At 34.8% G+C, this 12,913-nt stretch overlaps 1 protein-coding gene across 1 annotated transcript; it reads left to right on the forward strand.

The window, feature by feature from the left end:
- Nucleotides 1–7,276: 7,276 nt before the first annotated feature.
- On the forward strand, nucleotides 7,277–11,401 carry LOC25485511 (ubiquitin receptor RAD23c). Its single transcript, XM_013614741.2, has 12 exons — nucleotides 7,277–7,477; nucleotides 8,279–8,440; nucleotides 8,889–8,942; nucleotides 9,084–9,163; nucleotides 9,281–9,346; nucleotides 9,487–9,664; nucleotides 9,853–10,011; nucleotides 10,087–10,155; nucleotides 10,255–10,302; nucleotides 10,375–10,484; nucleotides 10,621–10,702; nucleotides 11,041–11,401. The coding sequence occupies exons 1-12, from the start codon at nucleotides 7,412–7,414 to the stop codon at nucleotides 11,158–11,160; spliced, it is 1,194 nt and encodes a 397-aa protein (XP_013470195.1). The 5' UTR covers nucleotides 7,277–7,411; the 3' UTR covers nucleotides 11,161–11,401.
- The last annotated feature ends 1,512 nt before the right edge of the window (nucleotides 11,402–12,913 follow it).

Raw genomic sequence — 12,913 nt, forward strand, 5'->3', positions numbered from 1 at the left:
GGTCCTTGGTATTTTTTTTTTTGAATTGCATCCCTGCAATTTTTATTTTTTTTAAAAAAATAGTCCCTAGATCCAAAAAAAAAATTGCAGGGATGAAATTCAAAATTTTTTTTTACCAGGGACCAAAAACATATTTTAGCCTTGGGAATAATAACCGTCTTGGTTGATGGTTGTGAGGTTGAAGACAAAAGAAGAAAATCTAGTGATGAAGGAGTATGATAAGGATGTGTTCTTGATTTGATCTAATGGTCAAAAACTAACTTTCCTATGGTGGAAAAAAAGTAGTTTTCCCATACTAAACCTCACCGGTTTTGAGGACATTATAGCGTATTTTATACTGTTCGGATTATATAATTCGAAATTGAGTAGGACACATGAAATAATTGTATATTGGAAAAAATACAGTGAATAACTCATATGTTAGAATATTATCAGTAGACTAATTTTAGTGTAAATATTCTTTAGGTGTTAAGTGTTTTGTGGCACTCCTCAAAGCCATCCTTTGCACTGCTTTGGTTATGAACTAAATATAACAGTGGAGCCATTATTGTGAAGAAAAATAAATAAGAGAAAAGGAAAATGTACGTAAATATGTTTACACTGAATTTTTTAGTGGTGCATGTTAATGCTTTAAACTCGACCATTTAAATTGGATCGTTCCATTCAACCTGCTGAAAAAAGGAGACATAACGAGGAAGACTGTTTTCAACCCGGACACTCGGTTTTTTTTTTTGTTTTTGTTTTTTGGTCTGATCTTTTAGTTTATTTTGCTAGAGATCTTTTTGTTCGAGAAATTTAGACTATTTTTTATCTTGAAATTAATTCAGCGTAGACCCATCAAATTGCCTGCTCAGTGTGGAACAGTGTAGAGAGGTTGGGATTTTTATGTGGAAGTCATATGTTTTGGTGTAACGTGGGATCAGAGCTTATGAACTTCTGAAAATCGATTATTTTAGTTAGCCATTGTTTTTACTTTTTGCAAGCTGTTTTGTGATATGTAAAGGGAAATCATTATCATTATTTGCATTATTTCATGGTTGTACACAAAGGGAAACAAATTATTGTAATATGTAGTGTTTGGTACTACTGTCAAATCAAAATGATTCAAACTAGACTATTTTGATGTTATTATTGGATTATTAATTTATTTTTATGATATTGTTTCTAATTATTGATTGACACATAGTCAAATATCATGTTTGGTTTAGTTTTTTTTTTTTTTTGGTCTAGAGTTTGGTTTAGTTATTTAGTAGTTTGATTTATGTTTAAGTTGTTGGTATTATATTTTTGTTAAAATTTATGAGGACTTTGGTCGCTGGTCTCAAGTTGTCATGCTCTACCACACTTTAGACGAGATAAATGCGAGGTTGGCAAAAATGGGACTGGCTAATCGGTTTTGTCACCCCCCATCCATTTTTTTTGACAAAAATAAAATGATATTCATTCATTTAAATCGAGAGATTACATCATTCAACACCGCTAAAAACGTAAAGGATGAATCTGTGAACAAACTCACAACATCCAAGTTAATAGCATATAACGGCATAATGCCTACAAAAATATATGATAAAATTAAAGTCACCAGAATACCCATGGCCTCCGGATCTACAACGTTGACGTCCAAATCTTTGATTGAATAATCGATCTTTCAATAGGAATAAAATGAACACCGCAAGAAGACGAGAAAGCAAATAACGCCGCACAAGACGACGAACAACAAACCACCACACTTAGATGATGAAATCACATAGAAAAAAACCTAAATCTATGTGAAATTCACTTATTTAGATTGAAATAGATAGAAAAAGATAAAGAGGGGCAATTTCAGGTCAATAATTGACCCAAAACCACCCCCAATGAAGAAACGGGAAGAGAAAACCTAGAGAGAGAAAATTATGGGCGGCTTGTTGGAGAGGAAGAAAAATGTCACGGTGGAAAAAAATTACTTACTATTTTTTTAAAAATATCTTGAACTTGCTTTTTTTTTTTAATATAATTAATTGTTTTGGAAGGGAAAGATTCATCTCCTATGACTTTTCCTCCTGTTTTCTCTTGTGAACTAATCCCAACCATTCATTTCTCTTCATGTCAGATCAATGGCTATTAATAAAAGAAATTAAATAGACTTTGTCTTTTTACTTCCTTCCTTCCTCACTTATAAATCAATCTCAACGATAACAGCGGTGGAACAACTGTGATGTTCTTCATTCCTTTTCTATTTTCCATCCTTCCTTCAACAAATTAAAAGACAAAACTTATCAACCTTCAAAAAGTCAATTTATGGGTTTGATTCTTTTCTTGACTTAGAGAGAGATAGCAACACCAAGTGAGAGAAGGAGATTCAATTTCGAAAATTGACTTAGGTTTTAGGAAAATTGATTGCTGGAAAATTGATTTCCACTGTCTGTTTATACTTCTACTTATAATTCTTCTTTTTCATTTTCGTTTAATTTTCCAGTAACAATTGGAACACTACCCATTTGATTGGAAAATCAATTTGGTAGTATAGATAAATAGTATATACATTTTGTTGTGAACTCGAACTCAAAATCACACCAAAACAAACTATGATGTGTGGAGCAAAGGAAAGTAGTAACCAATATCAAAGTAAACACAAGAAACAACAATAATAACAACACCTAGATCTAATCTAGTAATCAAAGTGAAAAGTTCAAAACCACAAGCAAAAGATAAAGAGAGAAGAGAAACAAACACACCAAAGATTGTTGACCTAGTTCGGTCCAACTTGAGCTAATCTGGGGGAGAGATTGATCTCTCCAATCCACTATCAATGAGTTTTTACAAAGAGATACAAATGGGTTACAAGAAATTAGCTTTGACAAGCTCACAAATAACAACCCTAATTTCTACTAATTTTCCCAATCTCACCAATGAACAAGACACTCAATGATTTTCACTCACCCAAGGTGTTTACAATGTTTCCCAACCCAAGAGAACCCCTCAAGAGAACCCTAATCAAAGACCCTCAACCCTAAAGTTACCTCCTTTGATTTCCCTAGTTTCTCTCTCTTGAAGCTCTTACCAAAAAATGAAGAATGAAGCCTTAAATAGTGTTCAGGAATACGAAGCATCGTGCCACGTTTCGAGCCCATCGTGCCACGATGGAGTTGGTAGCAGTATAGTACTTAATCTTATCTCCTGCATCGTGCCACGATTTTTCCAGTGGCAACCCAAAAAACTGAATCATTCAATTATGTCACGTTGCCCTGCAAACGTGCCACGATTTTTCCAAACTTCAACATTAATTTTGAGACACATTTCAACATTTCTCCACCTTGACTCTAAATTGATGGTGATGAAACTTTAACCATCAACCACCATTCTCCTTTTCCTTTTCCTTTTCCTTGCATCCAACTACACCAAGTAGCTCCACAAGTCTACACCAAAAATCTCTTCAACCACGGAACGTCTCCCGCTTCCTTGAATATCACCTTGCATCCAATAACCCTTGGTCTTTTAGGTAATCACACAAGCCATATCATACATTTTTCAAACCCCGGAATGCCTTTCGTCCTCATGAAGAATTCACATGCTCACAACTAGAGCATAAACACCCAAGGCCTCCATAGTCGTACCATTTCCGGTGTCATCAACTCCACCTCAAGTTGAGTTTTCTCTACCTCAACTTCCAAATGTGTACACACACTATGCCTTCACCTTGCAACTCCACCTCAAAGGTTGATCACGAGTATTATTCACACCGCCTCTCCAGGCTATCCTTGAGTATTCTTCCTACCGCCTTTCCAGGCTGATGTTGAGTGTTTAACGTCTCTCTAGACGACCACCGCTCTACAAGGCATCAATACCAAGGTGAGAAACCTCACCTTCTTTATCCTCCCAACAACAAACCACCAATGCACCCGCATCTTCATACTCCTCGGACACAACTTGCGCGGAGTTCTCATTGTCCTTCGGACAATCCCTCTTGAAGTGACCAAACTTGTGACACTTAAAGCACTTATACCTTTCCTTGTTACCGCTCTTTGAGCTTCCTCGGTTACCTCTACCTCCACCATTTCCTCTTGAAACACAAAGGCCTTCACTGTTTTCATTTGCTCTCAAGTCATTGGACTTGATCAACTCCTTGGTTCTCAAAGCCGTTTGAACTTCTTCCAAGGTGACAATGCCTTCTTTTCCATAGAGCATGGTATCCTTGAAGGATTCAAATGATCTCGGTAGAGCACACAACAAGAGTATAACTTTATCTTCGTCCTCAAGTTGCACCTCAATGTTCTCCAAATCATCAAGGATTTTGTTGAACTCCATTAATTGCTCCATCACGGTCTTTGACTCCACCATCTTGAATGAATAGAGTTGTTGCTTAAGGAATTGCCTATGAGCCAAAAACTTGGTCATATACAAGACTCCAACTTTGACCATATCGACGTCGTGGTTGGTTCCTTCGCGACATCCCTCAAAACTTTGTCACTGAGGCACAAGACAATGGCACTCCTAGCCTTGTCCACCATCTCGGTCTTCTCCGCTTGTGTCATGGTGACCGGAAATACACCTTCACCCTTCAATGCTTTCTCACACTTTTGTTGTATCAACACCGCTTACAAAATCACACCAATACAAACTATGATGTGTGAAGCAAATGAAAGTAGTAACCAATATCAAAGTGAACACAAACAACAACAATAATAACAACACCTATATCTAATCTAGTAATCAAAGTGAAAAGCTCAAAACCACAAGCAAAAGATAAAGAGAGAAGAGAAACAAACACACCAAAGATTGTTGATCCAGTTCGGTCCAACTTGACCTAATCTAGGGGAGAGATTGATCTCTTCAATCCACTATCAATGAGTACTTACAAAGAGATACAAATGAGTTACAAGAAATTAGCTTTGACAAGCTCACAAAGAACAACCCTAATTTCTACCCATTTTTCCAATCTCACCAATGAACAAGACACTCAATGATTTTCACTCACCCAAGGTATTTACAATGTTTCCCAACCCAAGATAACCCTAATAAAAAACCCTCAACCCTAAAGTTACCTCCTTTGATTTCCCTAGTTTCTCTCTCTTGAAGCTCTTACCAAAAAATGAAGAATGAAGCCTTAAATAGTGTTCAGGAATACGCAGCATCGTGCCACGTTTTGAGCCCATCGTGCCACGATGGAGGTTGTAGCAGTACAATACTTGATCTTATCTCCTGCATCGTGCCACGATTTTTACAGTGGCAACCCAAAAAACTGAACCATTCAATCGTGTCACGTTGCCCTGCAAACGTGCCACGATTTTTCTAAACTTCAACATCAATTTTAAGAGACATTTCAACACTTTTCTATTTCTATTAGAACCTATAGTTTTCGTTCAATTTATGGAATGAAACAGTACACAACAATTGGAACCTGATGGGTTGAGCTGGGTTTGTGAGTTGTGAGTGCGGAAGATAATGTCACGTGAGGAAGGAATGAAAAAGAAAAGGACAAAACCATATGATTTAATTCATTTAATCAATAGTCATTGATTTGTCCTTAAAAGAAATGAATGGCTTGGGGGATTAACTCACAGGAGGAAACTGGAGGAGAATTCAAAGGAGATAGTCCTTTCCCGTTTTGGAAAATGTAGCACACCATTAAGAAATATCATGTCCCACAACAATAATTGGCTTTAGATTTCACATTATGATGAACATGTCAAAGTGAATGAAAATTTTCAGCTTTTAAGTGAAGTGTAACACAAAATGTACTATATTTTTACGATGGAGTAATGTGAAAATTCTCAAGTTCAACTCTTGTTTTTCCACTCTATTATATTTTATAACCAATTTCCTTCAATTTTAATAAACAGTTGAGATTTTGACGTAGATTAATCTCATTAAAGAAAATCTACATTGTCATAACCCGACGACATAAAAACACACCTTCCGCTCTGACTAGCATTGAACTTGAAAATTTAGCTCGACAAAGATTTTAGTGGAGCATAATGTCACAGAGAAAATACAAACCCATTGTAACACGAAAGTGAGCTCGATTGGGATTTCAATAGAGCATAATGTTATGAGAGAAAAGTAAACCTATCGTAACCAAAAAGTTAGATTGACTACAATTACAGTCGAGCATAATATTATCAAAGAGAATCCAGTTTCATCGTGCAGAAAAATTAGCTTAATTAAAACTTCATGGAAACATAACTTCATTAAAACATAGATTAGCTTGATCACGACTTCATTCGAATATAATGGCTCTGTTTTGTAAAAATAGTGGATAGCTGATAGCTTTTAGCTGATAAGCTAACTGAAGTGTTTGGTAAAAATAGCGGTTTAACTAGCTGATAAATGTAAAATGACATAAAGGGTATTCTTAATTCATAATAAAAATTATATCATTAATTTAAGTATTTGTAATTTTGTAAACTAATTTTTCTTTAAAAAAATACTTTAAATTTATTAATTTAATATATCCTATGTATTATAAATTAAATTAAATTTTATTCACTAAAATTTTATCTTATATTTATTATCATTTAAGTGTTTCCACTTTATAAAGAAAATAACATTTACCTCAAAAAAAAAAGGTAGCACTAATAGAATAATACTAATAACAGAGAATAAAGAAAATAACATTTACCTCAAAAAAAAAAAGTAACACTAATAGAATAATAGTATTTTGTTTCGTAAAAAAAAACGAAGGTATATATATTTTTTCAAAAAAAAAAAAGGCCAGCTGATATATATACAAAAATTGAAATAAAGAGATTGTAGTCTTTATTACGTAGCTTATTATAAAAATTATAATGGATAAAAATACAATTTAAATGAAATAATAAGGGTAAAATTGGAAGAAAAAGTGAGAAGCTATAAGCTATAAGCTCAAATGCTACTTGGAATAGCTTCTGAAAAATAGCTTATAAGCTTGTGAAATAAGCTATAAGCTCATGGTAAAAAGGTGTTACCAAACAGAATTTTTTTTGTCAAACAAGCTTATAAGCTATAAATTAAAAGCGAAAAGCTTTTTTTTAAAGTTTCCCAAACAGACCCAATGTCATCGGAGAGAATCCAAATCCTTAATTTTAACCACTTCACCCATAGTTTACAATCATACACAAAAATCTAGCTCACTCTCCACTTTCAACACTCAATCATAACCAAACCCCACCTCTTATCCATACACGTTAGGCCCACTTGCTAAACCCACCGTCAAGATAAACACAAGAAAAACATCGAAGCGGCGCGTTTATCCAATTCCGCAAGTAACGCGTGAAGATCAACTACTGCTAATATAAACTAGCATATTTTGGGGTATATCTTGTTTCAAATCGCAGAGAGAAAGAGAAGAAAGATTTTGTTGCGCCTTTTCACTCTTTCTTTTATCCGTCGTCGTTTTGGTCTTCGAATCCCTAGTTTCGAATTTCGAAGCTATTCTTTGCGGCGATCGAAGATGAAGGTTTTCGTGAAAACTCTTAAAGGAACTCACTTCGAAATCGAAGTCACGCCTCAAGACACGGTTTTCCCTTAAACTCTGATTTCGACTCAATTTCGTTCTGAATTTTGTGATTTCTATTTGTTTCAAGAATTGCGTTTTGTTATTTGATTTGTGACTCTTTCGAGATCACTGAATTTGATTGTTAGTTAAGTTAGGGTTTAGTGTTTTTTTCCCTGTTCGGTTAATTATTGACTTTTGTTGTTGATTTGAATTTTCTTGGTACTTGAACTTGAAATTCAGCTTGTTTAAGTTATGATTGCGATGTGGTATGTAGAATATGATGTGGAATTGATGAATTCTTAATGAATTATGATTTTTAATGGGAAATTTGTTGTTAAGTTTTTGCTTATTGGTTATTAGCACATGATTGTGAATTAGTTCCACATTGCCTCTGTTTGTATCATTACTTTCTAGGAATATCGAAATTGTTTATGCTATAAGAAACATCTCTTCATAAGTACCAGGAGTCCAGGACACTGACACACGGCAAACACCGGTCACATGACACACCTTCGATCAGAAGTTTTGGTGCTTCATAGTTTCAAATATCCATGAGAATTTCTATAATTGAGCATATATAAATTTTATACACTGCTAATACTAACACCATCCATAAACAAGTTATTATTTAATGGACTGTCAAAAGTGATACTGGCCATACAACTTAGGGCAGTGCCTTATTTAGTGAATTTTACCTCGCTCTCGCAACTGTGGTGTTTGATAGTTATGCTGGTTGTGTTTAATTTTCTACCATGGTTTTATTCTGAACCACAATTGTTTTTCTGCTATATTTATTTTACCAACTGCGAATATTCTCATCAGATTTCTGCAGTGAAGAAAAATATAGAAACCGTTCAAGGTGTAGATGTCTATCCTGCTGCACAGCAAATGCTTATTCATCAAGGGAAAGTTTTGAAGGATGGTACCACCTTGGAGGAAAATAAAGTAGCTGAAAATAGTTTCATTGTGATAATGCTTTCAAAGGTAAAACTTTCTTTTATCTCTTTTTCCGTCTCGAAAACTACATTGATTTTGAACTTATTAAAAATGTTCCGTTATTTTGTTGCAAACACAGTATTTGAACTTTACAGACTACTTCTGCTTCACAATTTTTATTATTTTTGGGTTTTGGTTGGTTGGTGTGTGGAATCTCACATGCCAATTGTAATACTAGAATTTGGAGTGGTTAAGATCTATCGTAAAGTGCAGTTTACCCCATCTACCTATGGGTCTGTGGTTTTGTCTATTTAGCCATAATTGGGTGATGAGATCCCATCGTGCATTATTGGAATTCATCCACCCTAATTATATAACTGGAGTCCGTTATGTTGAGCTATATCAATGAGAAATCATTATTACCTTTTCATTCCTTAGTGCTTGTTATATTCTATTCGGAGTACTAAACTAGAACTATGTTTTTAATATATGGCAGAGTAAGCCTGCGTCTGGTGAAGGGTCTACTACTTCAAATGCTCCTCCAGCGAAGGTGAGAGAAGTTTGATGTGTTATGATTATTGCTCATGTTACTATCATTTTTGTTGTTATATTTGCTGGGATATAGTAAAGAAGGATATTACTCATTTACAGGAACTGAAAACAGTATCTAACAATTATGTATTCTTTGCAGGCCCCACAGACGAGTGCTGCTCCTACTTCAACCCCCCCAGTGTCTGTTTCACCTCAAGCTCCTGCTGCAACTGCGGCACCGTGAGTGACTTGTTTTACATGACATTTTCTTGAGTTGTTTAGATATGTTTGGTTCAATTATCTTTACATATCATGTTCCATTTAAATAAACTCTGAATCTTCATTTCAATTTGACAGGCCTGCATCCGTTGCTGCACCTTCCCCAGCTCCAGCTCCTGCTCCTATATCTTCGGCAACTGCTACGTAAATATTCGGTTTACTTTAATGTTTGGAATTTGGTCTTTATAGTTTCTATAATTTTGTACATTGAAAATGGTAATTGTACCATTATCTTGATTCTTCCATTAAACTATGTTGCTAAAAGATTAAATTTTTTGAAACAGGGAAGGTTCTGATGTCTATGGGCAGGCTGCATCTAATCTGGTTGCCGGTAGCAACTTGGAGGGAACAGTTCAACAAATCCTAGATATGGGAGGAGGAAGCTGGGATAGGGATACTGTAATTCGTGCTCTTCGAGCTGCCTTCAATAACCCTGAGAGAGCGGTTGAATATTTGTATTCAGTAAGTAGATTTTAGATATTGAATTTCTTAATGATTGTATCTTGCTATATATTACAATTACCGGTTTGGAATTCCTGTTATTTCTTGATGATACTTACGTATCTTGTTTCGGTTGTTTGAGTCTTACATGATATTGGCTTGCTTGGTTGATTTTTTATTTAAATTAAAAATATTATTCATAAATTTAGGGTATACCTGAACAAGCTGAAGCTCCAGCAGTGGCCCGAGTGCCTGCAAGTGCACAACCTGTGAATCCTGAGGCTGCAGCTGCAGCTCCACAAGCAGCTCAGCCTGCTCCTGTTACCTCAAGTGGACCTAATGCCAATCCTCTAGACCTCTTTCCCCAGGTAACAGTCGCTGTTTTTATTTTTAAATAAAAAAAGAAATTTGTTTTGGGTGGTATACTTAACTGTATGTTACAGGGCCTCCCAAATATTGGTGCTGGTGCTGCTGGTGCCGGCTCTCTGGATTTTCTACGCAATAGTCAACAAGTATTATTTTTCTCTCCCTGTGCTGCATTTGCACTGAATTTATTACTTATAGGTATGTTCTAAATAGATTAATCATTTTTTTTTTCGTTTTCATTCCAGTTCCAAGCATTGCGAGCTATGGTGCAGGCAAATCCACAAATATTGCAGGTTTTCTTCTTCACCTTAGTAGTTATGTCTTATATTCTCTTGTGGATTCCCTGATTCTTGTTATTGCTGCAGCCCATGCTACAGGAGCTTGGCAAACAAAATCCTCATCTTATGAGATTGATTCGGGATCATCAGGCTGACTTCCTTCGCCTGATAAATGAACCTATGGAGGGCGGAGAAGGGTGAGAGTCATCTATTATTGTTCTTCGCAGATTTATTTATAATTGTTTTTGTATATTGGAATGGGTGATCTTGTTATCCTTTTTACTTGAAAATACCTGTCCATTGGCTTACTTTTTGGCTTTCAACATGCTTTAGGAACAACCTATTGGGACAGATGGCTGCTGGCATGCCACAATCAGTAACTGTCACACCCGAGGAGCGCCAAGCTATTGAACGTGTAAGTTTGACTTCTTCACTATAAGATGCCTTAATCGATCTGTCATTTTCTTGTCAAACCTATTAAGATTATAAGGAGTAAGGACGGCAACAACACCTGTATATACTACCGTCACCTATTTATTGTATTTTCTCAAACTGTTTTCCCTACATATGTTGATCGAGTTTGTCTAGGTATTTGTACGACATTATACATTTGTTAATTAGGCTTTGTGCATATATTTGAGTCTTAGGCGGGGTTGTGTTAGGTAAAAAATGTCCTATGAACATCAGGGTCAATTAGCCTTTCTCTGTATTTTGTAATTTATGCGGGTGGTGATGTTTCTTTTCTTATTGCAGCTTGAAGCAATGGGTTTTGATCGTGCTATAGTATTGGAGGTGTTCTTTGCTTGCAACAAAAATGAGGAATTGGCCGCCAACTACCTTTTAGACCACATGCATGAGTTTGACGAACAATGATCTCCTTTCCAATAGTTTCCAAATTATTTTTCGTTATCTTTTCTCTCGGTGGACCTTTTAAATTTCTTATACTTGGTGTTAAATGAGGTAATGCTTTATAATGACAATCTCTCTAGTTGACTGTGGACAAGGGATGTTTTTTACCTTCTCATTGCCGCCCTTACAATGACCTTCTCATTTCCTCCCCATCGAGGGCTCGTTCTCACTATTCATATACATAGTCATTTGCTTTTCTGTATTATTGGTATTGTGCATCCTTCTGACAAGCGTAATTGTGCATCCTTTTTTATTCCCAAGTTTATATGTAGCCTACCTTGGATTTCACTTGGGGTCCATTGGTGCCTTTAATGTATTTTAGATGAGAGGAAAAGATGAATGAATGATTAAAATAAATTTAGACGAGAGAACGAATAGTTAAGAGAGATAAAAAGAAATGCACCAATGACATCCAAGTGAAACCTGGCCTACCTCTAACTTGAGCTGTGACATTAAGGATTTTGTTGCAAGTAGATCGAGGCTTTTCGAAATGGGATCAAAACTCTAGTAATGATTTTGTTCTTCTCTTTCATAGGCAAAGCAAACTTAATTATTCTACTGCCCAAAAATCTCCCAATATTCAATTCATTAATTACATCGTGTTTCGGAGTCTCATACACATAGAACCCCATTGGATTTTTGAACGTAGGATCTATGCAACGTGAATTTCCCTTAACCTTATGTCGATTTGTCATCTGTATTTTGATCAAGAAGAGTGCCATCAAAACGATAATACACTGACAAGTAAAATGCAATCAAAGATCACCAAGTCATGTCATTAAACATGCTCCCTCCATTTATATAAGCAAAAAGGATTAACTTTTATCATGTTTAATTATGTTGTATCAAAAAATAACTTTTTCAAAGCAAAATTAAATACAAAGTGCATTCAATTTGCCCTTTTTTTTTTTTTTTTTTCATTTTCTCTATAATCAACTACCAATAAAAATTGTTTTTACATCTTCCTATAAAATTTATTTCAAAGATAACACAAAAAACTATGTTACAAACTACTATGTTTTAGTTTTCTTAATAAATGTGATTTTTTTTTTTTTATTATAATATGGGACGGAGGGAGTAATTAATAACAATTAAATTAAGGTCGTACTAACTTGTGTTCTTATGACACATGTTAAACATTAATGTTATTCCATTAATATTAAGCTAGTAAAAATAATTTACAAGGAGAAAAAAAGGATTAACACTTTATAGCGAATTGGATGACATTGTAAAAATAATTTCCACGGTCGTTGCATAACCATTAAATTCATAAAAAAGGGTTAAATAATTTTTTTTGTCTTGTAAATAAATATAGTCAATTTGTTTTTAGTGCTCGTAAAAAAAAATGAAATGTTTTTTTCCTATATTAAAAAAAAGTAAAATAGTAATGATGTGGAAATTAAAATGGACATGTGTAAATTTGCTTGACATGTCACATGCTTAGTCAGCATCGATTAACGATCGACTAACAATCATTTGACGGAAGAATGCAATAGAAAATTATTTAATAACTTACGGACTCAATAACAATTATATTATTTTGTCCCGTGAGCATAGTTCAGTTGATAGTGGAGTTCGAACTCCGAACACCCCACTTATTCACACCTTATAAAGTGAATTCTAACCACTAAGCTACCTGACAAAAAACAATTATATTAGTTTAGGAACATATTTAAAAATTATGAAATAGTTTAAAGAGCTGGATTAATTAAACCTT

The sequence above is a fragment of the Medicago truncatula genome, chromosome 1 (genome assembly GCF_003473485.1).
Source record: "Medicago truncatula cultivar Jemalong A17 chromosome 1, MtrunA17r5.0-ANR, whole genome shotgun sequence".
Lineage (NCBI taxonomy): Eukaryota > Viridiplantae > Streptophyta > Magnoliopsida > Fabales > Fabaceae > Medicago > Medicago truncatula.